The sequence below is a fragment of the Aulostomus chinensis genome, chromosome 18 (genome assembly GCF_037954235.1).
Source record: "Aulostomus chinensis isolate RoL2024-O1b breed Wild chromosome 18, RoL_Achi_v1.0, whole genome shotgun sequence".
Lineage (NCBI taxonomy): Eukaryota > Metazoa > Chordata > Actinopteri > Syngnathiformes > Aulostomidae > Aulostomus > Aulostomus chinensis.
Window position 1 is genome coordinate 24,635,037 of NC_141337.1, and position 25,772 is coordinate 24,660,808.

At 39.3% G+C, this 25,772-nt stretch overlaps 1 protein-coding gene across 20 annotated transcripts in view; it reads left to right on the top strand.

Annotated features, from left to right (window-relative positions):
• The window catches only part of nfixb (nuclear factor I/Xb), a 182,805-nt gene that overhangs the window by 23,859 nt on the left and 133,174 nt on the right, over positions 1–25,772 (top strand). For 11 of the 20 annotated variants that reach the window (XM_086183877.1, XM_086183893.1, XM_086183886.1 and 8 more), the window contains exons 2-3: positions 5,042–5,125; positions 12,340–12,375. The exons of 2 other annotated variants lie outside the window; for them this stretch is intronic. In XM_086183877.1, coding sequence (XP_086040003.1) covers positions 5,042–5,125; positions 12,340–12,375 — 120 coding nt within the window. Of the gene's footprint in view, positions 1–5,041; positions 5,126–9,440; positions 9,651–12,339; positions 12,376–25,772 lie in introns of those variants that run through there. 7 more of the 20 variants (XM_086183879.1, XM_086183887.1, XM_086183880.1 and 4 more) reach the window with 3 other exon arrangements.

Below are 25,772 nucleotides of genomic sequence, written 5' to 3' on the forward strand. Positions count from 1 at the left end.
GGGACAGAATTTCCAGGTCTTCCCTCTCCACATCAGCCCATGTCAACAACTTGTTTACCTTTCTATCTTGCTCTTGTACCTAACCAGCAGGCCTATCGTTTAGCTGTTAGCTCATACAGAGAACTGTCAAACTCTGTACATATCAGGTTTCCCAGTTGATCTTTAGATGGTATCAAATTGGTGAGACACCACATTCAGAAAGTTTCTGATCTTTGTAGGCTTCTTTCAGCATGTAACATATTTGCCTTGACAATATTTAGTTGGGAGCCACCTTTACTCTTTATCGTTCCTGTGCACAGGTGTGAGAGCAGCACAGGTGTTACACAGAGGAGACATAACAAGTACTCACGCACAACTCAAACGAATCATTGAAGATGGCAATACATTACATAAAGCGCCCGCCATAATTAAGTTGAAACTAATTTTGACTGACCATTAAAAAGAACAACAAAGAATAAAATTGTTTACAGATCTGACAGTCTAGAAGCTCCAATAAATTTCTAGTCTTGATTGGAGGAGCAGGAGGCTTATATTTCCCCTTGTTTTTAGTGACGCAAAGCCAGCATAAACACCTTTCTCAAACTCAGTTTTGGATTTATTTGTTAGCCCAGGTCTTTCAATTAAAGTCTATGTTTTTGGCCACATAGCAAAACAAACCATTAAAACTGTTATCCAACAACAACAACGAACAGCTTTATTCACCCAAATAACCCTTTATGTTCTATATGGTAACAGCAGAAACAATGGTAACACACCATTTGCTACATCAAGCTGAGTTATAAATCAAATCTTGTTCAGTGTCAGTTTTGTGTCCAGCTGCCAAAAGTAAATCAAATATTTGTTTTTGTTGTTTTGTTTTTTGATTATTTTGCTTTGTCTGTATGTTTGTTTTGGAAGTACTTTTTACGGCAGCTATTTTGTTTTGACATTATTTTAGGCTAAAAACAAATTGAGACGATAGATCCGATTAATTGTGATACTTCCTATTGTGTCTCTGGTAATTCCAGCAAGCCAGCATTGAACAACACCAGGGTCCTGGCCCAACTAATTCTAAAATTATTATTAATTACACCTATGTTATTTGTGATAAACACATATCAAAGTAGCAAAAGGGTCTATTACAACATTTAAAAGAAACACTTTAGTTGCTAAAGGCACCACAAATCACCTAAGTATCTACCAGGAAACTTTGTTTGTCAGACATTTGGTCCTAGGCAGGTACTTCACTTAGGAACGGCCCAAGGAGAGCTTTGAATTTTTTTTTTCAAGAAAGAAAAAAGCTAGAAAACCAAAACACTGTGCTGAAAGAGAGTGCAACCGCTGTCAGAGCTGTGAAATGCACATTTAAGTATTTATTGTGCAAGACCACTTTCAGATTAGAATTACTTTTTTAATCCTTACTAAAATGTTTCTAATAGCTACTTTGAAGGTGCTTGAGGAATTTGAACCTGCTGTTAGGGTCAGGGTCATTTTCTCCTCTGAAGTTCCACCGGGAGGGCTGTTGGACTGAATTACTGAGGTCACCAATGGGACCACTTATTTTTAGACATGAAATTGATATCAAGTTCCTTTGCATAGCATTTACTCCCAAAATACTGAACTTGTTGGATGAAACACACATTTTTATACTTCGACAACATTTTCAGCCAGAGTAGGGTCAAAGACATTGTTTACCATGGCAGGAGCCTCTTTCCTTTTTTTCCCCTCCTTTCAGGACTAAATTAGCAATGAAGCTAACAGTCCCTGTGGCTTCGTATCGTGGGTCTCATGAGTTTTGGCTGATTTATATTTGTGAGTCAGGTCTATGCTGTTGCCTATCACGTGACCTGTGCTGTTGTTAGCATTTATATTTCTGTGCTGATGTGGCTGTCACACTGCAATTACATCAGAAAATCTGTAGTTGGCGGAATGGCTTCCCTCGAATACTCCTAAAAGGGCAGCTGAGTAAATGCAGAACAATAGTTATATGTTCTGAAATAAATACAATGTAGAGAATAGCTCAGACCAAAGGAGGAGATGGTGTGGAAATGCGCAGGAGGAAATGGGATGTTTTGTCGTGTACTGGCCACAGCAGTTGATCTTCAGTTCCAATTTTAGGGAACAACATAAAAGTACAGTACAAATTGGGTTTTTGTATGACTCATCTTTCTTATCCCTTTTTCCTCTTTGGCCCGATGAGTGTTTGCATTTGGGTTTTGATTTTGTATTGTTATCCAGTGGTTCTAAAATCTCAAAAAAACAACAACAATTTTTTAAAAAACCATCACAACCTGAAACATCCAATCTTAACTCTACAGATGGCACTAACACCACCAGTAGCGAGGCTAAAAATATTTTCTCTGTCTGCTGATCCCATGGGTCTGGACCGAGATCTTTTCATCCATTTCTCCATATTTGAGCAAGCTAGGCAACATATAGGTGCTAAAGGGCCTTATTTTTCTGACCCTGGGTGCTCATCCCTAGAATACCTGCCCACAACCCTACTCTGCTTCTGTTAGCCAGTAAGTACCTGATGCCTTTCAGTGTGTAGAGTGAAATAGAAGGGTCAGAGCCTTTGGAAGAGACCCCATAGATATACGAATGCCAAAGTAGTACAAACACACAGCAAGGGATCTGATGAGGGACATACTGTCTGGTTAACATTTACATATTTCTTTGATTAAAAATACCAAAATGCTTGAAGGCTTATTTGGGGCCATGCAGATTTGTGACATGACTATAGCGCCCCCTAGACCTGGTGCAGTGCCATGCCTGTTGTTAAAATCAGACTACCATTTCAGTTTTGAATCAGACAGTCAATCACAAAAAAAATGACAACAACAATGTCACCGACAACAACAATGACCCCCACCCAGACATGTAATGATTTCTTTTGCTTTTTAAGTGCTAATTGCACAAAGCAATGCATCTATTCTGGCTCTAGGCTGGCCATATGGATTGGACATATGCTGAATATATATATATAGAAAAACACATATATATAATTGATACCATGCTCCATGAAAACTGCCGGGTAAAGGGGCCAGTGCTGCAGGGACCTACATCAAACAATCAACCTCAGACAAGCAATGGTGTGTGTTGGAGATCGAGTGGTAGAGAGATGTGGACAGTGAAATGTTTCATCCTGTAATGGACTCTTCCTTCAACCTGTTTGAGCTTGAATCTTGTTGTCTATGCAGCACAAATCAACTTTACTGTAAATGACTAAAACTTAACAGGAAGAGGCAACTAGAATTGCCAGTGTGCCTTCCTCTGCGCTACTCTGTGATTAGCACCAGAGTAAAATATATCCTTCAGCTGGCCTGGGCAGTTTCAGAGCTCAATGGAAAGCCCAAGAGCTTGACAAGGGCACCATTTAGTGGGACAAATGGTTTTAAATGGTTTTCCTCCAGTGTTACCTCACATATTGATGATGACAAGACAGCATGGATGCTGAGGCTGAGCGCCACGAGAAGTGTTTTCTTAGTCACTTGGATGACTTGAGTTCAAACTTTGTTTAGCTGAGCAAATGCTTCATGTGGCTTCTGCATAACTTGTTGGGCAAGAAAGGCTATGCTAAACTCAACCAATGTTAAGCTTATGTTAATCAATCTGCTTTTATGACCTTTCGCCACAGAAATGGAGCTAAATCACACATGCAGATGCCCTTTGCTATGCTACAGACTCAAACTGTAACCTCTCATTCTGAAGGATATGAATAGCCTGTGTCTCAAGCCGCAGCTTGGTTAGCCCAAGTCTGGGACTTATTATAGTGCTGTGTGTTTATACATGCGTCTGTGCATGTCTTTGTTCAAGCGCAATCCTGTGTCACCGTGTGCACTTGTGTGTGTATGTGAGTGTGTCTGCATATGTAAATGCTTAAGAAACTTAATGTCTGTTTTAATTCCCTTAAAAATTGTTTACCTAACATGCCAGTTTAAATAGTATAACTTTACATTCTGTTGCTGGCTATCAGCAATGTTTGTTCCTGTTTTGGACCCATGTTTGTTTCTGCTTAAGGTATGTAGAGAGATTAGAAAGTAAAGTTCTGGAAAATAGGATTATTTCCCTTCTTGTCATCTGTCCAGCAACTAAATGTAAGGCTTCTTGGCTTAATGTGATTAATTCCGTTTTCCAATTTATTTTCATTACCTAGGTATTTTTTATTCTTGACAAACAGGTTTAGCTGATTTCCAAAAAGGACATTCACATTCAGCTTGGCAAAAACACACTTTTACCAGTTTGGACTAACAAGTAATATCCACAGGCAAGCCAACTAGGCACGTCTACTATCCAGATCCTCTGACTGTGGTTCCCTCCCGCCCATGTTGTCTGGCCTGGCTGCCTCAATTGACAGCAGAGCTGCAATGGATGCTCAGTCAGAGCCCAAGTCTGTGCCGGCATGTCCTGCAGCATACAAATGAACTTCACTGAATAGAAACAAACACTCTGAATAAATACTTTAGCTGCATCTGTCACTGAATGCACTGCAGGGCCTGCAAGGGCCTGTGTTTGTCTATCTGTGGTTGTCTGTGAGCAGCCATATGTGCCTTATGTATGCATGTGTGACTGTGTCTGTGTGTGAATGATTTTTGCTGAATCAGTGCACGGTGAGAGAAAAGTGACCATGCAGGTGAAACGGCAGGGACAGGAAGTGCCATTGTGCTGGAGTATAGTGAGTGCGCTACAGTAGCTGAACACTTATCTCCCCATTCGAACGGCGGTGACTGACAGGGCCGGGCCGCTGGCCTGCATGGCATATAGGCATAGGCAATCAAACACACACACACACAAACACACACACACACACACACACACACACACACACACACACACACACACACACACATATACACACGCTGGAAGAAGTCATTGCTTCTCCTGTAGTTACATGTGGTGAGGCAACAAAGGTCATTGTCAAACAGGTCACTCTAATGAGCTCTAATGAGGATAATGATTAGAGTATTGTACAGTTTTGGGACACCTTTCCTATGTATTTTTAAGTTCTCTGGAGATAAAGAGAACCAACAAATGAATAAATGAATGTTGTGTTACATTTCAGGCAACCGAAACCTTTCTGTTGAACGAAGAATCCTCCAGAGGTCCTGGGATGCCTGAATGCTTTGTAGTATCAGATTCATACAGGGTATGCCTTTATCATTATTATTATTATTATTATTATTATTATAGTTGTTGTTTTTGTTGTTGCTTTTGACACTTTACAAAAACGGTACATTAATAAGGGTTATTTAATGCTTAGCTGTATAGGAGTGCTATTGATTAAAATTTTTATGTCATTAGTATGTTTTTATATATTTCATAAGCATTATCAACAATTTCTGACTGTTCTACATGAGCCTTATTGTAAAGAGGGAAACATGTGTCACTTCAGTAAACCTTCACCCTTGACCTCCTTTACATCCCCCCAGTGTTTTTTTTCCATCTTTTCTGTAACCCATAAAGTTACATGAGCACCATGAGTCAATTATTAATAGAAACATAAGCTAACTCACTAATCATTAGCTAAATGTTAATTATGCTTTTTGCAAGCTCATTATTATTATTATTATTATTATTATTATTATTATTATTATTGTTGTTGTTGTTATACATTATTCTTTCATTTGTTATTTGAGTCATAACTCATTACAATGACTGACAGTCTGTTTTCCTGCTCCAGGTAATTGCACCACAATCATAATGTCATTCACAGCTCCCCCTACTCAGCTGCAAACCATTACAATCATTATTTCCACACGCACATTAAAAAAGGGGGGCCTTCCTTTGCAACTTCACCCAAGCTCTGTCACCTTCTGGGAATTAATCTTATGACTATAATGTGCAGCATGATAAAATGAATAGAAATTAATACAGTCAACGAAAGTGAGAAGCTTTTAAGAAAATTGTACAGCGATGGACGTAATAGAAAATGGGAGCGAAGAGTGTTAAGGGGGAAAGGGGGGTTGTGTATGACTGAAATTGTTAATTAGATGGGAGCCAGTTTTCTGGGCTACAGTCTTTGTTTCCCAGAGTTGAGTCTTCCGCCAAGTCTCCCAGCGAATCTGGGTTGCTACAGTGTATCGTGTGTCCCAGGGTATAGAAATGAACTGTTATGGCTGTAATTGAGGTGCGCGCTGGCAAAAGAGAGTTTCGTAGAGAGGGGAGGAGTGTCAGCGTTGCTGTATTGGATTCCAGGGGCAGTGAGTTCAAGAACATCCACAGGAGGGTGTCCACCTCCAACTTCTTACCAGGAGGTCTGCTGTTGGCTGATTAGTTTTGCCTGAAGAGCAATGTTTTTCTCTGTCTTTCTTTCATATGTCAGGGTTCTCTTTAATGTTGCTGAGTATAATTGCTTTAAAAGACCTTATGACTTTATTATTATGGTATAGTCTAGGATGGTGCGGTGCCATCCTTTTGTTCATCATCCACTGAAATGACCGCATTTTGTGTCATGACAGGTTTTGCCCTCTGAAATGCAATTTTCTTGTCTCATTTTATATCATTAAGAGCTTAAATAGTAATAGTTGAGTAAGACATTAAAACCCTTCAGAAAACAGAAATGTTGCATTGGACTTGTTTTGTTTTTTCTGAAAAAATATCCCTAACAAAATCATTTTCAATCATTACATTTAAAATGAAGGGTGAAATGTGACTTAGGGGATACATGTTCCCCACATTACAGAGAGCTTTAATAAATGGTTAATTATTAGCAGTAATACTTACTTATTACTCATTTACATAAGCACATATAAGCTATGAATAACTTTTAATGTAATTAATGTACCCTTATTGGAAGGGGTTATTTTAGATAGTCCTTTCAAAAGTTTTCACTTGTTATTAAAAGAAAAAAATTCAAGGACTCAATTTTAAATTAGGGAGGAAATGATATTGGGCCCTTTCAGTAGGGCAGGGTAAAGAACTGCAATACTGATATTGAACCAAATTGTTTCACCGTCTGAAAGAGGCCTACTCATTCAGTTCAATCTAAAGAGTAAATCTTCAAGTTTTGTTTAATTTTTTAAGCTGTAAAACTGCTTTGACGTGCATAAATTTATAGACTTGAAATAGACAAATTAAATGAAACCACATATTTTTAAATTGCTTTATACTAACAAGTTATGAAATTGCTTAATTTTGTGAAAAGCTGAAAGTCATAGATTTATAATATGTATTGTTATTCTTATATTATGTTAACACTGTTTTTTTCTGTATCAGAAATAAAATTGGACCATTATTGATATCAAAGTATTAGCATCATTGTTAATAAGAAGAATAAGAGGAATAAGAATAAGCTTTATTTGTAAAGCACCCTTTTGTATGACACCTTTAAAAACAGTTGCTTCTTAACAGGAAAAAACAAAAAGCATAATCCAATAAGATAACATATAAAAGTATTACGATAAATGTACAGTTATCACATATGAGATTTGTGGATACACACAGGAAGTAGTAGCATAAGAGCACATTTTTAAAATTACCTCTTTAAAAGACCTTTAAAAGAGGACCTTGATATGGTGTGCATGTACTCCTTCGGCAGGTTGATTCAGAGCAATAGGGCCCCGATGACAGAAGACACTGCTTTTCAATTTGTATCTAAGGAAATCTTTAACATGGACCAACCGGAAACCCTCATTCTATACTATCTGAAAATGTATTGGAAAATGCAACGTGCACAGATGCTAAAATTTGGGTTAAGTGTTTCCTTTTTTTTTTTTTCCAATTTGTGAGGTGTTTGGCAGCAGTGCCTTTGGATTAACAGATGTCTGGAAATGTGAAGAAGGTACTGGTATAAAAAAAACTTGTTAGTACCCAGCCCTACCTTAGTCTGTCCTGACCCCCAGATTTGGCACCATTCCTCAGAACAAAGTCCATACACTCGGGCCATTTCCCCTCTGCTTTGCCGCATCTTCTTTCACACCCAAAACAGCCAGGTGTGGTGGTATTGAAATTCTTGCAAGTTCAAGTGAATTTGCTTCCACCTTAAAGCAACCTGTTTTATAGACTACAAAACTAGAGACATCTGACTGGACAAACGTCTCTGGTCAGTTATTAGTGAACACTGCAGTACAAACGTAGAGCAGCAGCGAGCTGATCCACATAGTCACTGGGCAGCAACAGTGCTAAATATGTATGGTTGAAGTGTGTGAAAGAGCAGAACGATAACAGACCCACCAACCATTTAGCATATGGCTCTAGCATGTGTTATTTAATGAGAGATTTACTCATACACACATATACTAAATGTGTGGCTAACTTAAGGAGCCATAGCAGAGGAGTGTGTTTCAAGCACTTTATAAAAGGTTTCTGTAACCTTTTGCACTTATTGTGCATCTGTTGCAAAACAATGAAAATCCCTCAAAAGTTGAAGCTTCTGAATTCAGGGGAACTGAAAGGTGTATGTACAATCTTTTTTCTATAATATTTACAGAAAGGAATGCTACTGGCAATGGTTTGTGGCATATAATGACCACATGTTTGCTCCTTTCTATGAGCAGTAATTGGCCACCCAGAGCCCAGATCTTTTTGTTTTGCCTGCAGAAAAACTGTCCAAACAGTAGGCCTCATGAATGTTTTAGTCTCCACTGTCAGGTCCAAAATGTTCGCTTCTCTTCATCACATTTCCTCCACAGCGCAAGAAGCTTCCATTTTTTTTTGTGTGAGATATATGCATCACTCACTGTTCTGTGTGTGTGTGTGTGTGTGTGTGTATGCATGTGTGTGTGAGAGAGAGAGAAAGAGAGAGAGAGAGGAAGAGAGAGAGAAAGAGAGAGAGAGAATAAGGAAAAGAGATTCTGTTTCCTGCTAACACACCCCAATTTAGTAGTTTGATACTGCTCCGATGCTGGGATTATCCATCTGTCCTCACTATTTGGCCATTTTAGCCTTCACAGTGAATGAATGCTGCAGAAAATGTTTGGTTTGGCCTCATTTCCCCGGTTTAATAGTACAGTCGTGGCTTCTAGACTGGGTCAAAAAACGGTTCAGTAAATAAATAGTCTTCGCTTGCCGGCAGTGATGAAATAATGCGCTGATTCAAATGAAAAAGGAGGGCAAATTTTGGCTTCCAAGCAGGTGAAATCACACTGGAAGCTGAAACAGATCATTTGAATTTTAAAGGTTTTCATGAAAATTGAATTTATAGTTGCCTTTACATTAAAAAATACAGTATTTTAATCTGCCATGGAGATATTTCTAAGAAAATTAGATGCCAAAAGTTTATACAGGTCTTGTTTTTAGCCTTCCTCTACTATGATGGTGCGTTCACGTAGTTCCTTCAGGTCAGTCCTACGCGACTTCAAAATTGTTTGTAATATCACATATTGAACGGTGATTCACCAAAGTCCCCTGTAAAAAGAGCAGGGAAGTTGCCATATTGCAAAGACAGATTAGTTGATGAATGCTCCGAGGCAAGAGAGCTGGTTACAGAGAGAAGAGCGCGCTAAAAGTCCTGCATGAGGAGCAGAGGGGAGGGAGGCAAAGTTTTTCCCTGAAAGTTTGTGCAAGCTTTCACTTTCTAGGCGGGGTTACTGTAAGCTGCAGCATGGAGTGAGAGAAACAGGACGGCGAACTATTGCAATGCAGCACCGCAGCGAGCTTCCATCCGATTTAAACAAGCTCTCCGGTTCTCCTTTCTAAAAATAACCATGTACTCCCCGTACTGCTTGACACAGGTAAATGCTCTTATCTTCTTTCGTTGTTGCGCTTGGTGGAGACTAGTTGATCTTAGCAAGGGTTTGTTGCGCTACATCAGTGTGTAATTTTACTCCTGTCTGTTTCCTTGTTGGAGCCATGAGTGGCTGCTACCTGAAACTTCCAGATCGACCGGCCGACACTAGTTTCGATTCACAGCTCACTTCTGCCGCGCAAAAGTTGTTCACGTCTCACGTGTGTTTAGGAGAGAAAATGGCGTTTCACTGAAAATGTATTTCATACAAAAAAAGAAAGAGGGGGGCCTTCGGGAGGAGGGGAAAATCCGAGAATGTTGACTGTTAAACGGGGTTAAATATTTGTGGATTCAAATGTTTCTGAGCGACTTGAGGGAGAGAGAGGCCGGGGCGCACAGGCTCCAGGGCGGCTTTCGTGTGGAGCGGAGACAGGGAGAGTTTGGAAATTGAGTGTGTGTGTGTGTGTGTGTGTGTGTGTGTGTGTGTGTGTGTCTGTCAGAGAGAGCGAGAGAGAGGAGACATAAAATTGTCCTTACGTAGAGTACACCCATTGAAATAGGATGTGCCTTTAATTGTACCAGTTGACTATTTTACGTCTTTGCACTTGAATGCAACACGTGACCACGAGTGTAGTGAGCGGTTTACAACAGATTGACAATCTTTACACCTTCACCTCAGGGTTTTATTTTCATTTATTACATGGAAAATGGTCATTTTGAATAAGTGCATGTACACATTTTTACTTACTTACTTTTTTAGTTTACCCTAACCGAGGAAGTTTTGAAATAAATTGTGATGTAAGAATGGAAAGGAAAATTTGAATTTCTTTTGGACTCATTTTTGACAAACACCAAAACGTCTTTTTCTCTATGACGTTGGTCTTTCACATTGACTTAAACATAGCACCTTGCTCCTTGTTTTATATCTGGCACCTATGGCACTATTTTTTTCATCATGCTGTATTCTTGCATAATAATTTTATATATAATAAACATAAAAAAGCATTACGTCTTTGGGAAGTGCAAGCTCTGCATAGGTTTAACACAGCTTGAAGAACTGTTTCAGTGTTGACCTATTTATTTCAACATGCAGCCATAAAAATGCTGGAATGTAAAATCTTGCTCACTACTTAAAAGTCAAGTATAGTCAACCATCAACATTCCTTTGACCAGAATATGTTTTGTAGAAAAAACTTACAACGCATTTTGAAACATTTCTTTTCAGGGTCTTGTCCTCAAACAAATCAGCTCAATGATACAACTTTTCTTGTACATCTATTCATCGAAGCCAACCAGGTGGCGATGACCGACCCACGTAACAGCAGTTGGAAGTCTTGCTCGTATAAATCAGACTCGTTTATCCCTCATTGGCTTCGTCTGACAGTGGACTGCCAGGGCATGTTTGATGTGTAATTCATTCCTGATCTTCCAGTGGTTTCATTAAATGACTTTTCCTCCCGTCGTATGCCTCTGATGACTGCTACCAGAGGCTGCTGCGTTTTCTCTGCTCCTCTCTCATGCGGGCGAGCTCAAGTCTGGTTTCTATTTGAAAACATTAGCGGTACTGTGATGGCATCTTCTCTTTTGCCACCAGAAAGGGAAAGGAGACTTTATTATTTTGCCTTAATTTATTTTCATTTCAATTAATTTTATTGAAGCAGCTCTGTAGTAGGGGGTGAAAGTCACTTGTTTAACTTAGAAATGAAAGGAATTGCACATAGAAGGTATAGAATATAATATGCTCGACTGATAAGACATTTCCAGAGAGAGATTGTATCTTAATTGAACTCACAACAGCCTACCTCTTAATGAAACAAGCTTTTATTTAGCTGCCAAAATTTCTCTTTAATAAAAGCATCTGGTGAAAGAAGCTTGCACTCGCTCCCACACATACACGTATAAGATGCACATAATTATCATTGCAGGAAAATGATGGAAGCACCACCTTATCATTTTTCAAATCTTGAGCAGCCGTCTGTGTGCTGCAAAGAAAACACTTACCCTCTGAGTGCAAACAGAACCAGCAGCCCTCTCTCCAGTCCACACACACACACACACACACACACACACACACACACACACACACACACACACACACACACACACACACACTCGTCTGTTTAATTGCTGTTAATAATTAAAAATTTGAGCTTGGACCTCGGATATGGCGACCGTTGTAAACAATCAAATGAATTATTAACTGTGATAAAGCATTGGTGGGAAGAAGCTGCGAAGTGACAGACAGATTCCAGGGAGAGCCCTGACCGGAGTGTGTGTGCTCGTGTGAATTTTAGAGTGCTAAATCCATTGTATATTTGAATGTAAAATAGATAAAGCTCATATTTAACTTCCAATCTTCTAATTCAAAAATTACCATGGCCACCTAAAACACATATTATAATCTCCCGCTCCAATTTTCACTATCTTGTTATGTAATTTTAAATTGATGATTGACGATTTTCCTGCAGGCTAGAATGGCATCCCAGAAGTCTGCCCTTGAAAAAAAAAGAAAAAAGTATTTTTTCAGATCACTCCACTTTAAAATGTGTGCACTTCGTCATGCAGCTCGTAATGTTGTCATCTCAGACTGTTTTCACTGGTGCGACATTTTAACTTATTCCTTCCCTCTGCCCCTCTGCCCGCCTGGACGCTGACCCGTGCTCTGCTCGCCTCTTAACACCCTCTCAACACTAAAGTATTACCCCACTCACCTTCTAAACAATGCCTTAGTGGTAAGTCTTGTCCCTATTTATTCAGCATTAGGTGTGTGTGTGTGTGTGTGTGTGTGTGTGTGTGTGTGTGTGTGTGTGTGTTTTTTTTTTATAATCCATCTTGAGAAAATGTTTTTTTGATACTCCTGCAGGGACACTCGCGCTGACCAGCAGCTGGAATTATAGGCCCCTTGCAGGAAATAGGAACATTATTTCACAAACGTACTCACTTATTGGAAATGTTGTTGCCTCTCACAGGCAATATGGCCAAACCAGATGACACTTCTCTGGTCACAAAACTGAAACAAACCAAAATCTGGTTGCTGCTATGGACACTTTTTTTTTATTTCTGACATCCTGTTTCGATATTTGCAAATAGCAGATCGTAAATTGGAAATAGGGGTCGATTTGTTACAAAAAAATGCTACCAATCACCCATTATCCACTTGCATTTACCATGTAAAAAACAATTCCAACAACAAATATTTATTTTTAAATACTTTGTTTTTATTTTAAAATGATTTTTGAATGTTTCCTTTTATATCTAGAATTTAGCAGATTGCATCTCTCTTTATTTAAGCAGCAGTGTATGTGACGTGTGTACATGATGTGTGTACCACAATGTACCTGATGCTGAACTTCCCTTTTCTTTTGGCCAGCAGCGCATTCCTAATTCCTAATAAGACTAATTATCACACTTTATTTCTATTTGGAGAGCTGTAATTGTTTTTTTTGTGCTTGTTTTCTGTAGCCGATCACCACTCACCGTTGCCTCAGTGCAGACAATTTGCTTTGTACCACCAATCGAGTGCTGCGGGGATACATGTTGCTCGAAGAGGATGTATTTTATTTGTCCTTCGTCACCATCAAACCATATCAGTGCATCAGACAGCCCTGCGCTGAATGAAAACACCAAACAATCATTTACGGAGGAAAGAATACGATGATTTGGAATTAAATGAATCTGATCAATATTTAGAGCTTGAAAACATCATTTCTAATGAACATTTAGAGCTATTTGGATGAGGTGGACTCAAAAATGTCCATCTCCTTGACTCTGTTTGCTGCTTCCCAGGCCTGGAACATGTGTTGGAACAGCCGTTCAGAGGATTAAAATCGGTTGGAACCACAGTCTGATCTAGAGGTGCTCTCAGAGAGCAGACCTCAGTCAAGGTCCATGTAATGTTCCTTGAGAAATTAAATATATATAATGTTCCTTGAGAAATATATACATCTATGTGTGTGTGTGTGTGTGTGTGTGTGTGTGTGTGTGTGTGTGTGTGTGTAGCATTAGTGTAACTTATTAATGCCAAAACCCCAAAAGAATTTGAGCGTGAGTGGGGATTTGTTTGGAAAAGTAACCCCAGCAGCCAGGGAGACACTGATTTTGGGCACCACATAGAAGAATGAACTCATAGTGCATTTGATTGACAGGTAGGGCTGATCTGTTGAGCGCTCTTGTAACTGAGTTGTGTGTGTTTGCACTTTAAAGAGGGGAGCGCAGAAGGGCATATGGCTGAAATCGGATTCCACAATTGACCGCACCACTGTTTTGTGCTGTTCGGGCAGCACTGGGTCTTTTCCTTCATCACAGGACACTGGGAGGTCATAATGCCAGACACTGCCTGGGACACCATGTTCCTCTTACTTATTCATTCATGCCATACTGCTGGTTCCAGGCCAGTTCACTGCAAAGCACAACCACCATTAAAAGACAACCATTTTCTGCCTCGCACTTCAGATTAGCTGTGGATTTCACTAAGGCTGGGTATTGGCAAAGGCCTCACGATACTATATGTATGATGCTACATTGGTCACAATGAAATGATACATGTTGCAATACTCTACAAATTTACTGTAATTTTCAAAATAAAGCTGAAAATAGAACTTGCTGTGTACCAACTGGGTAAAAGAGCTGCACAAATGATAGCGTTTTTCGAATAGCAGTGCGACCTACTGCAAACCCCTTGTTCAAATGACAACGGGTGCAATATTTGTTCAATTTATTAACTGAGTGTCAAAATACAACTTTTACAAATAGTACTTTTCTTAAATATTGTGGGGCTGAAGCCCTATCATATTCTATATTTAAAAAAAACTTTCATTAATATGGATTGCCTTTGAAATAAATGTCAATGTCTTTTGAGTTAAAAGAAAAATATGAAAAAATTTACATCTCAATTAGATATTTTTTCAAAATTGTACAAAAGTGGGTTTTCAAATAATGTGTACATCACACAGATTCATCTAATTTGTAATTCCCTAGTCTTTAAAACCAAAGGTGCAGGCGCAAAAGTTGTATGCTGTAACATTCTGACTGAAGTCGTGCTTGGAGGTGATGGGAGGCAACTTGTCAGGCAGCAGCATCTTGGTATGTAAAATAAAACTAAACATCATTACCAGGGGCTAGAATATCAATCAATTATTATATGTTGCAATACTGATTTTTGGTCTACCCTGGATTTCAGGTGTGGTCCCTGTATCTCTCAGTTATCCCAGAGCTTCTTATGTGAACTGCCCCTTTTTTGTCTGTCTGAAAGGGAAGCTTGTTGCGAATGTTCCGGCGAACATCGTTTGGAGGCTTCTGTGATTATTTTTGGTGATATACATTTTTCAGTGTTTATTGTCAGCTGGGGCCACCATGTGTCGGTAGCAGTAAATTTACAGCATTTTTTTTTCAGAGCACTTTTAGGTAGCAAAGATGAAGAGGAGATGAGCTATGTGCATTTTGGTAGGAGGCAATATAGATTTGAATGGAATAGCATGTAGGTTTTATCTGGAGCTGGATGCAGAGAGAGGCAGAACCAACTGTGTCTCATTTAGTATCAGCACAGCTGTCCCAGCATCCATGGAGAATGGATTCCTACTGCTATTGCCACGGGAGGCTCCAGCCAAGATGAATGGAGGATTGCCTTTGCCTTTTCAAAGAAAGGCGAGGAGTGAGAGGAAAGAGTGATACGCTGGTGTGTGATTTTTGCATGTGTGTCATGTCATCTCCACCCGCTTTACTTTTCCTTCACCCATGTCACTTCTGGCATAGATTATTTTTTGGCACAACCCCGGCAAAATCCACAAGCCCAGTGCGGTTTTATGGTTGCCAATGTTATGTGCTGTTGCCATGGTGAACACACACACGGGTGCAAAATTACATAATTAAGCCAGAATATACAAAATATAATACTTAGGAAGACAAAATAAAATACTTAGTGTACAATATGGGAGCAGAAAAATGGGCGGGTTTCCTGTGTGACAGCCAGTTTTACAATGTGTACCTTCACCATAGTTAACCATGGGCAGAAAACAGACACACGATGGTGAATATTTGAGGGCTTTGTCATAGCTCATCGCTCATAGCTTTAGACACCAGAACAGCATGTTCTCTCCTCAGATTTTGAATCATAAACCAGTGTAACTGTACTGCCTTTATGTGGGTATTTGGAACACTCTGACAGCCAATCTGACCGGGTGATGGAGGACAAGGTGTTTGTGGTGACACACACTCACTCACACACACTCACACACACACACACACACACACACACACACACACACGTGCTGCTTGTGTATGTAGAAGAATGATATCCTCAGTGTTTGTTTGAGAGAGGGAGTGTCAGCTTGCGTTTACACAGATGCACCACGAGGCACACACTCATATTTCTGTCTGTCTACACCTCCTCCTTCTCTTAGTATTTACTTTTTTCAACATATTTTATGTCAGTGAGACTATTAGCTGGACCTGCACTGGATTGGGATTAATCTTTTAGCACCTTAAAGATCAGAGTAATCTGACAGCAAATATGCGGCCATGGTCTTTTAACACCCTATTGCATGAGGGTGGCACCTATTGTGTTAGAATATGAATTAGATGGTTGAACTATGGGCACAATATAATTCAGGCAGGAATCATTTTCATGCTTCCTCTTTCCATATGACATGACATGTGTTCCCCTTAGACTGGTCTTTTTACTCAGAAATATTGAGATACTTTGGAAACCCCGAGATTAGAATTCAAAATGGCGGCGCTGCTCATCAACAGTGTGAAAGAAGTCCCATTTTTCTCTCTCGTTAAATCGGTCTTAAACACAGTGCTGTTCATACTCTTCATGTTCTTATGCATAAAATACTTAATGGAATGTTGTTATCAAGTGCTTTTGCAAACTTGTGAGTTGTGCCCACCTTGATGCATCATGTAGTGATTTTGTGCCTAAGTCCAACCAGACTTTGATTGTGACACATCAGAATACATATCATCTCTAGTGTTAAATATAAAGTTTCTAATCTACAAAATAACTTTAACTGCCACCTATATTGAAATCTGTTTTCTCAAAATGAAGGAGCCCTAATTTACTATGTATCAGATTTGTTTCAATGGAGTTTGCAGATAATTTTACTTTTAATATTGTGTCTCCTTTAGATTGTGTTTTTAAAGATCTTCTTAAGAAAGGACTGAAGACAAAAATACTACCTTAAAAGATCAATTAGATAGTCAGAAAGCTGCCTCTTTCTTCCTCCCTCTGAACAATCTAAAATAATATGCAAATATTGTTCATTTTACTGGGTGAATTTAAACTGCTAGATGTTGTCTACTTCCCTAAAATGTGTACACGATATGCACTATGAAATTATGATTGATTGCTAAGTTGTGATCCTGATGTGTTTTGACGTCCAATTCAGACAGCTGTACGTCTGACTGCACAGTGATGCTTAAGCATCCAACTACAAGCAAAACACATTTTTGCGTGAAGGTGGTGATACACACATTGTTTTTCTTGACTTGTGGATGAGATGACAGTTAAGAGCTGACAAAACCCACATTGCCATCTCGGTCAATAAACTCCTGTTTGCTCACGATTGTAAAATGAAACTGTTGGTACATTTCACAGTGTTTAGTTAGTTTGAGTCCCATGTCTGGTGCCACAGCGGACAGACTTGGAAATGCTACTGAGGATGTCTTTGTTCTTGCATGCAGTCAATTTGAGCTAATGCCAGTATCAACACGGAGCAAATGTTGATAGCAATTCAGTCTTCCTTTTAATCAACAAGTAATATTTCTGTGAAAGATAAACTAAATGTTATTGAATGTTCAAACTTGTGAATGGCTGAATAGAGGAGCATGCAAGAGATAGTGTCAGAATTATTGATGACCCATTCAAGGTCACTTCAGTGTGGGCAATGTGGGCATGTTGTTTGGCCTGTCCTGCCTGGCTGTCTGACCTACATTCTCTGTACTGGCTAAATATACAGTAGACCCCTCATTACAAAGCTTCCAGATTAATCTGGATGAAATCTGAGCTCCGTCCCACTCTCTCTGTGAGTTTGACGGCAGCGTTCTCTTCACAGACTTCCCCACGCTGACTTTCCATCTCATTCAGTCTTTTGCTCTCCCTCCACAAGAAAACAAATCTTAGGAGGCAGCCGTTCACATGAACACAGCGCACATATGAATGATTCTCCTCTGAATTAGTCTTTAGGTCTGGCAACAGTTGTTCTACTCATTTGGAAACAAACCATCTACATTTGCAGTGTACACTTTTACCACAGCTATAAATAAAAGCTATCTTTTATGGTGCTCCTTAACGCACCTGCGCAAACTTAATCACACAAGGTGCAGGTGTGCATTCTTTCATGATAAAAAGCAACAACACGCAGAGTAACAGCTTTGCAGTGGCTGAGTGTGTGTATCTGATACTTTATTTGTGTGATGAACTCAAGAGCCCCTTCAACAACAGCGCCAATCATGTTCCAGATGTGGTCATTTGACTTGAATTGGAGGAGAACTGTTTTGCTCATTTTTATTCCGGGGGAGTAGCTTTGCATGATTCATAGAAAAATCCTTATTTGTCGGATTCTGGTCCTTTATACAGCAATACAGTTCATCATCTGTATGAAACAAGTTGTTTTAGCTCCTGTTTCTCAAAATGCCCACTTTCTTGTTTCATGTGGAAGCCTGCTAAGGGGCAAGACAAGGGAACATTAAATGAAAGCACTTTTTGTTTGACGTACTGAACACAGCTTTCCAAAATGTGAGGAGCTGTCCTTAGTAAAATGGCCTCAAAACTTCCAAGACAGACTGAGTGGGCGGATGGGTGCGTCCCTGTACTTCATGTCCTGCTGTGCCTCGAGCAGATGATTGTATAGACTTTCATAGCAAGCTGATAAATTGGAAAAAGTTTATTTTTATCATATTATTTAAATCTCAGCCATTTTAGATATGAACAGTGTAACATTATGTAGAATATATTTCAGCATAAGTTCATTCTTAATTATTCAGATTGAAAAGGATTTATTTTAAAACACTGGACTAGGTCAGACTATCCATATATCTATTGTACTCATGGCCATTCCTACCATTTCTCATAACTTTTAGATAACTGTGCTTCACATTTATCTATCACTTTTATCTACTTATTTCTACAATGTATCCTTTATTTTCAGCAAGTAAATGTTTATCTATCATATATTTATCACTTTAGGCTTATTCTTTCTACAAGTTATCTATTTTGCCAAAGGATTTGTGTTATTTGTATATTACTTTTAGCTAGTTATCTTTAATATTTATCACATTAGACTAATTATCTATACCATTATTATTTACTTGAAACTAATTATTTATACCAGTTATAAATTACTTTTAGTATGTGATATTAAACAATTTGTCTCGGCTTTTTTCAAAAGTATCCATTTGTAGTTAACTGTAGATGCCTCTGCTCAGTTGCTAAAACACACCATGCCAATAAATTGCTAGCAGGAATGATTTACTGCCAAAAAAAACAGACGTTTATACATGGTTGTAAACCTGTTATGTTAAAATATTTGAAATCTATTCAAAAGAAACCCTCTTCTGTTCAAGCATCGGTTACATTGTCTGTACTTGGTGAGACATTCTAGCAAAATCACGTTTTATATAACACAACTTTTACATCACAATCCAAACCATTTCCATTATAAAAAGGCACTCACCTGCATTGTAGTTAATGTTTCAAATTTAATTGTACATAATGTAGATTCTGTGAAATTCGGTAAAACCAACTTCAAAGTAGGAAAAATTAAGCTTCAACCATTCCTTCAATCCTCCCATTACAGCTGTTACAATTAGTTGATCAATTCAAACTGAAACAGTCCAATGTCCATGATTTTAGATGTTCAGAGTGGATATTTATGGTTTCTGTTCTGAGGAGCGAAATCTGAATATTTCATGGTTGTGGACTTTTAGCCAGGACAGAATAAGATATCATTTTTTTAAAAAATCAATGATTTAAGTTTTCTAATTCACCATGAAAATAATTGACATATATCAGTATTGAAAAATAATAGTTAGAATTTGATTTCCAGTCCGCACAATCCTACTGCACACCTGGTGAAGCCTTCAAGGGCTGTTCCAGTCATTTAGTGTCGGAGATCGTTAAGTCAACAAACGATGACATCACAGTGATGATGTCAGAGCATTCATCATCTTTTTGCTGCTTCTCTGACTTTGCTGTGAGTAAAGTGGAAGAATAAAGACACACTGATTGGCTTGTTGATTGCACCCCAACTTTCCTGTGGCTTGCATTTATCATCATGCTGCATTACCTCATGCTTTAGAGGAGGCAAAAGACTTCCCAATAGACCTGTGGGAGCGCCGAGCGCAGGACTACGATCCACATCAGCTATTTAGCTGATGGGATCGTGAGGCCAGAAATGATTATGTTTTAACCTCAATATCAACATTCTGCTTTCCTTTGCTGTCACTGGGAACATGGCTTAAACATTACTAGTCGCCTTAACAGGCATTTATTGAGTTAATGTGTGAGAGAAAATCTTTTCCTGTCTTGGGGTTGGATGGAGGAAAGTTGACGCTTGGAGGCTTATGAACCCGCAAGTCAAACAGTAATAAAAACAGTTGTGACCTGATTTCGAAAGCTGGGCAGAAAGATAGAGAAGACATGGACGGGTATTTGAAGTGATAAAGATAAAGAATTACACACACTGTCTTCGGATGACAGAGCTCCCGGCTCATCTTTCTGTCTTTCTTTTGCTTTGCTGCTCTCCTACGTGGTTGCTCCATTTCATTTCTTCCGGTTACCTTCCCCCTTATTTGTGTCTGTGTATCTAATATGGCCACCCTGTCTGACATGGAATAGCTGTCATCCCAGGGAACTAAGCGGTAGAGCTTGCTCTTCGGAGCAGGAAGCTGGCATCAGGCCAAGGGTGGAAAATCTATACTCTGTTGCATAATATAACATATTTTTACCTCAGATGAACTGAGGAGGCCTGGCAGCTGTGAGCAAACAGAGCTGGGAGGTGGGAGTTTGTGTGTTATTAATTGACTCTTTGTGTGCAAGCGTTCACTGTAGATTTCTTGTGACTTGTGCTTGCTGGCTGTTTCTGCAGACTGTTTGAGGGTACAGTAGAGTCAAATACAGCCTTGTTAGTAAAAGGCCGGAATCTGAGTGTAGAGTCGAGTGAAAGGGGCAGAAGCAGAGGCCAAGCAGGGCTCAGGGTTATACTCAAACACAACTCTGTGGCTTCTCCTTTTGGCCCAGCCTGCCAATAACTGCTATCTTGCTACAGCTGCACTGGAGTCTGCGAGGGAATTCAGATATAAACTTTCTGCTCTGTTTAGGCTCAGAGAAATAGCTTCAGGATTAGTGTGTGTTTCATGGGAAGTTGTATATTTGACTGGAAATATCAGTACGGAAGGAGGATTTCAAGTAACTGCTAAAATATGAAATACAGATGGACTAGAAATATCTTTACTTTGTGAATTCACAGTGTGGAGCACTCTCCTCATCTCTTAACATTCATTATGAGAGGTTACAAATTCACTTTGATGCTTCACTCTACGCCTACGCTATGTTTTTTCCAATTATATTTTTAAAGGAACCCTTCTATTTGTTTTATTTCTGCCATTCATAGATATACATTTGGGCTGCACAAGTCATCAAAGTCACTGAAGTTGCAATATGCTCTTCTGCAATTTCCAAATTCCAAAAAGTACAATATTTATTAAAAGGCCAATTGTGTAAAAATGTCATTTAAAATTATATATTGGAATGTCCTGCCGACACATTACCTTCTGGAGACTTAAGGAAACATCATTGTGTGATACAGATCCCCAAAAAATCCACACCATTATTAGTGCATTGTTTGTGTTTTTTTCAGTTAAAATGAGAAGGCTGTAAACATGTATAGTCCCTCTGCTATCACAAATCGTATCACAATTGCAGTACCAATCAAAATAATTGCTATTATATTTTCTCAAAATCGTGTAGGCCTATAATCAAGGCAGCTGAATGCATCATCATGAAAACTTTCTGGGTTAATATTTAAAAAAAAATAAAATGTAGGTTCCTTTTGCTGCAAACGTATTCATATCAACAAATACATGAGAAATTGAACACTTTGGTTTGTGATATTTAACAGGATAATTATGCTTGACGTTACAATGCAGCGTGTTAAAGCCCAACATGCACTCAGGGCAATGGTGAGGCAAAGGCAGAACAAGTGTTGTCACTTGTACATTAAAGATGATGAGCTAACATTAGTAGCATAGCATGATAATTTCTGTTTTTATAGAAAGAGTAAGGTAAAGAAATTCAATGCATTATGGCACTGAATTCCAGATAAATTGCACCAATACTGGTGAGGTGTCACCAACCTAAGTATTCTAGTGTGTGTGTGTGTGTTTGTGCGTGTATGTGTGTGTGTACATATATATATATATATATATATATATATATATGTATGTGTATTTTTTGGGCCGATTTTTAGGGCCGATATGCTATCGTATTGTCCTTAATTGGCATGCACAACACTTGTGTGTGTGTGTGTGTGTGTGTGTGAGTGAGTGAGTGAGTGAGTGAGTGAGAGAGAGAGAGAGAGAGAGACCCTCGCTGCCTCGCTGTTACACAGTGACATTACTCGGAAATACAACACGAAATAAAAACTAAAGTAAAGCGTTTTCATGCTTTCTTTCTAATTAAACAAATTAACGCGTTAAAGTCAAGTTTTGGTCGTGAAAATAAGGGAAATTTTCCGATGCCGACCGGGGGGGGGGGACGCGCGGCGCACGGCCCGCTACTTCTTATAATGCGCGTTGTTTGGGGGGGGCTTTATTCATTATAATGAGGGGGCGGGCGGCGACCGAGGCAATGTTTCTGTACATTACACGGGCCGCGGACTAGATACTCCGCCCTGGCTACTGCTGGTGGTAATTCTCGCGAGGCTAGTGACGGAATTCAGTTTGGAGAGGCACTAGAATGTTTTTATTTTTAATAATACGGGAGATTTACGGGAAAATACTAATACGGGAGGAGGGCGGGAAAGAGGGGTGAAATACGGTAGTTTCCCGGCCAAAACGGGAGACTTGACAGCTATGAGCTAGCAACGTTTCATTTTGAGCAGAAAATGCAATTTGTTTTTACTTTCGCTAAATGAAGCAACAGATTACAACTTATAATGAGAGCAAATATATGACTTTAGGACATTGGAATATAAGAATTGAAGCCTTACCTGTTGGCCCTCTGGTTCTGAATGAACAGCGCTGCGCCGGGTCGTAAATAGCTGCCCGCAGCTGTGCCTGACTGAAAATCGTTACGACCAAATTAAATAATCGGCCGATGCCGATTTACTTAAAAATAGCAAAAATCGGCCGATTAAATCGGCCGGCCGATCGATCGGTCGAACATTAATATATATATATATGTATATATATATATTCAGAAGAATGACACAGGAATGAGTAGGTAGGTAAGAGGTAAGTTAACATTGTTGAAGTACGGTTCCCTCATTTCAGAGTCGATGGAAATTTTGAATGGGTTTTCAGATAAATGTCTGATATAAGATCAGTGTTTCATACTTGCATAATATATTTTTTTAACATTTTGGTATACAAAATAAAATACATTAGTAAATAAGACACTTTTCACAGTGTTTATATGGCTTAACAATGGCGCTTGTCAACAGCTTGCCATTAAAGACATCATCATGCAGAGGAAGGGTTGATTGAGCGGTGACGTTGAAGTCATGCATGTGTTTAGTAAATGGCTCATGGCATTATGTTTACTTTGTATTTTGAACAATTGCATTTACACTTCAAAAAGCGGTGTTCATATCTGAAGATTATCATCATGAAAAAAAGTCGTTTGTTCACTACAAAACTTATTTTCAGCAGTGATAAAAAAAACCACTGTGAAAATCCTGTTGGCTTTTGACCAAGGGAGCCCACGGCGATACCCTCTTCTGAATTGGCCGACAAAAATATGTCATCTGTTGGACGATATATGTCAATAATAGAAGCTCCAAAAAGCCAACATCAGTCAGGTTCTACTTTTCGTGGTGTGATCACTTGCAAAAGTAATGGAGGACCATTATACACCATGCTGTATTTGTTGCAGCAGATTTTCTTTTAAAATGAGAGGTGGAGGATGTGGAACCTGAGAGTATGTCTGTTGGATGTGTCAAGCCGCTGTCAGTCATGAGAAAGCCCAGTGAAACTCAAACCAGGCTCATTAAAGTCATCATCTGGAATATTGCACAATCATCTCCACCACCTGTGGAAAGCTGTGATGGAGAGAAACTATGAATCTGTCCATTGCACACATTTATCCTCATCATCTTGTTATTATTTTTTTTAATACTTGTCTTTTTTCCCCCTTCTCCATCTGCACACCTGAATACAAGTATGTCCAAGCGAGTGAGAGTTAGGACTCATGTGGGGACCACAAATTGACTGTATATTGCAGCCAGGCTTTAGAGATTTACGATGAAAGTGAATAGGGATGGTGTGGGCGGCTATTCAGAGGTGCAAATTATGGTGCGTGTGTGTGTGTGTGTGTGTGTGTGTGTGTGTGTGTGTGTGTTTTAATACGTGGAAGAGGTGAAGGCCTTGAGAATGGAGCAAAACAACAACAGCTGTGTTTTTTGTCTCTCCAAGCTTAGAAAAACAGATTGCAGTACAGCAAGAAATAAAGGAAGAAAGACAACAGAAAGTAAAAAAGAGAGAAGGAGTGGATGCGAAAGAGCGAGGCCATGGTCCGTGTAGAGCAAATACAGAAGACTGGGGAGCACTCCTTGTGTTTTTATTTTTTTAAGCAGCATGATTAGTTTGATTTACTCTCTATCAATCAGTGGAGGATGTGTTTAAACAAACCTGAAGTATATTTGAGCAAGCCTCTTTATAGCTGTGGCTGTTTGTATTCTCCTTTTACTTTTCTTGGAAGCAGGCTTTGATTAAAACAGACGATATAGGGGTATTGTATTTCCTAGGGGATTGGAAGGAATGCAAATGCATCATAACCATATTATACTAGTTAGGAGCGGTGTGTGTTGCCAAGCCTCTTGATACAAGAGAGAGTAGTTACACTAAAGGTAACATTAGACCCACAAAGAGACAGAATCCCGCAACTGCAACAACACATGAGGATATCTGACACTGTTGGACTATATTTGACATTTCATAGGATACACACAGTACCAGAGCCTCTGCTGCATAAAAAGACAGATTTTTGTGTCTGCAAGAAACCTAATAGAGGAAGCTCCCAAATTGTTTTCTGCCTTGTTGTGTGTGTGGATGTGTGTCCGAGTGCCTCAGAATCCGTTTGGCATTTTTGTTGTGAGGGAAGCATGTTGCTGGTGGGACTTTGGCCTGCACAATCCCTCCTCTGTTAAAACAATGCGGCAGTTGTCCTCCCTAACCTAATTACTCCCTCCAGGGGGAGAAAGGCAACAGCACCAAATCCCATAGTTAGGAGCTCTGATCTGGGCCCTGCTGTAAGAAAAGGCCTCATTCATTTCTCTCCCGCCTTCCACTGCACATGCACAGACACTCACTTTATATTTTGCACTGATCTGCAATTGGCCTGACAGAGGCTAATCATGACCCAATAGATTGTGATATATGCTTTTAATATCTGATTTTTTTGTTTGTTAATAATTTAGCATTGTAGATGGTACAATCGCATTTTCATTCAGACATGTGGAAGCTGCCACAACTTGTTGGAGTATAACTAAATCAGAATCCATCAGGTGTCAGTCAGAAGTTAGAAGGTAGAGACCACGTCAGACTCTTGGCTTAACCTTTGGATGCAGTTTCCTGTCTGTCTTTTGTCTCACCTCTCACCATTCCTTACCTCTTGCTTTCCATTGCTACCCACCGTTACTTACTGGCACTGCGCAGGATATAGAAAACTTTATTACTACACATGTCAGACAAGGACGTTCACAAAGGAAGAGGGGAAAAGGATGTGTGTGAAGTGGCATTCACGAAAACAAAGTAAGGTTGGTTGAGTCCCTTAACCAACATGTAATTTTTTTCTATCCTTTCACAGGACAGTTAGAACGGCCAGCTTGGGAAGTTAGACTTGAACTTCATATCTGGATATTGTTATCAAATTTTTTGGAGTGATATGGTATAGTCATAAAATTAGTAGTATTCA